The 1194-nt window shown below is 56.6% G+C and overlaps 1 protein-coding gene across 1 annotated transcript in view; it reads left to right on the top strand.

The window, feature by feature from the left end:
- The window catches only part of VOLCADRAFT_90555 (uncharacterized protein), a gene marked incomplete at both ends in the record, with an annotated part of 2524 nt that extends 1974 nt beyond the window's left edge, over positions 1–550 (top strand). Inside the window, one exon of the mRNA XM_002950150.1 lies at positions 525–550. Coding sequence (XP_002950196.1) covers positions 525–550 — 26 coding nt within the window. The remainder of the gene's footprint in view (positions 1–524) is intronic.
- Between the last annotated feature and the right edge of the window lie 644 nt (positions 551–1194).

Genomic DNA, 1194 nt, shown 5'->3' with positions numbered 1-1194 from the left:
GCGGCCGACGGCGAGGCGGCCGACGGCGAGGCGGCCGACGGCGAGGCGGCATACGGCGAGGCGGCCGACGGCGAGGCGGCCGACCTAGTTGAAACCCTACGGATACGTGTTGTCCTGTTGGAAGTCCTCGCCCAGGCTCGCTCAGACCGGTGGCGGGAACGGGCGGGAGGTGGGCAGGGAAATACACACACAGGCACGTTGTTAACCAGCTAGCAGGGGACGCAACGAGCACAGACTTTGCACAGCAAAACGATATGGGCAGTTGTGCACAAAATGCAGAAACGTACTAATACGCACACAGGCGGATCGCGGGCAGTTGGGAAGAAACTTTGCTCCGAACGTATGTACGACATCACTACATCACGAACGAACACAAAGTGGCACCCACGCAGTGAACATACGGGGAAAGACCTTCATGCCGTACTCCCTACACGCCGCACCTTACCAAGGTACAACAATTTCATACCGAAATCCCCCTCCGTCACCAACTCGTCTACCCATTTGCAACGCGCCTTCACCCATAGAATCCAAGAACGATGGCCGACCTTGATACGACGTGTAACGGCCTCACGGCCGGAAATCTAGGCGCGTTCTAACTAACGTACGACATGTACGGGCGACCGTGCATCCGGCGTCACTCACCGGCAGCGGAAGACGATGTGAGCTTGACTGCGTTGATTAGAAGCGTTGACAATGGGGGCCCTTGCTTCACGCCGACGCAACATCGCACTGGGGTCTTGGAGAGTTGAAATGTGGTGTACGCAGAGATTCTCGTTGCCAGGTGGAACGCGGTCGATCTGGAAGGTCTTGGGCAACTCCAATGAGCAGTCGTCTCTGTCGCGAGGAAGGTCACGGACATCGGACGAAGTGGTCATGTCTCGCCTAACGACGTGTACTTTCCTGCCAGACCGCCTAGCTTTCAGCCTTCGTAGGCTCCTTACACAGCTAAAGCACAACTGTCGGGATTACGCTCAAACGCCTCATACGCCCATATTCTTGCAGCAGAGCGCTGCACAAACACATGCCCGTCGAAAGCCCGTCGACAAAGCCCCTTGTGCTTCAAAGATCCATACACAAGCTCGAGAAGCAAGCATCTCACCTCAAAAAAATGAGTTGCCGCAAGTCGCACCTTGCCCTCACAGATGAGTCAGGCAAGTCCATGTCCATGAAGCGGCGACGCTGTGCCTGAAGCAA

This window comes from Volvox carteri, assembly GCF_000143455.1.
Source record: "Volvox carteri f. nagariensis unplaced genomic scaffold VOLCAscaffold_17, whole genome shotgun sequence".
Taxonomy (NCBI): Eukaryota; Viridiplantae; Chlorophyta; class Chlorophyceae; order Chlamydomonadales; family Volvocaceae; genus Volvox; species Volvox carteri.
The sequence above is the reverse complement of the archived record's forward strand: the minus strand, read 5'-3'. Positions and strand labels throughout refer to the sequence as shown.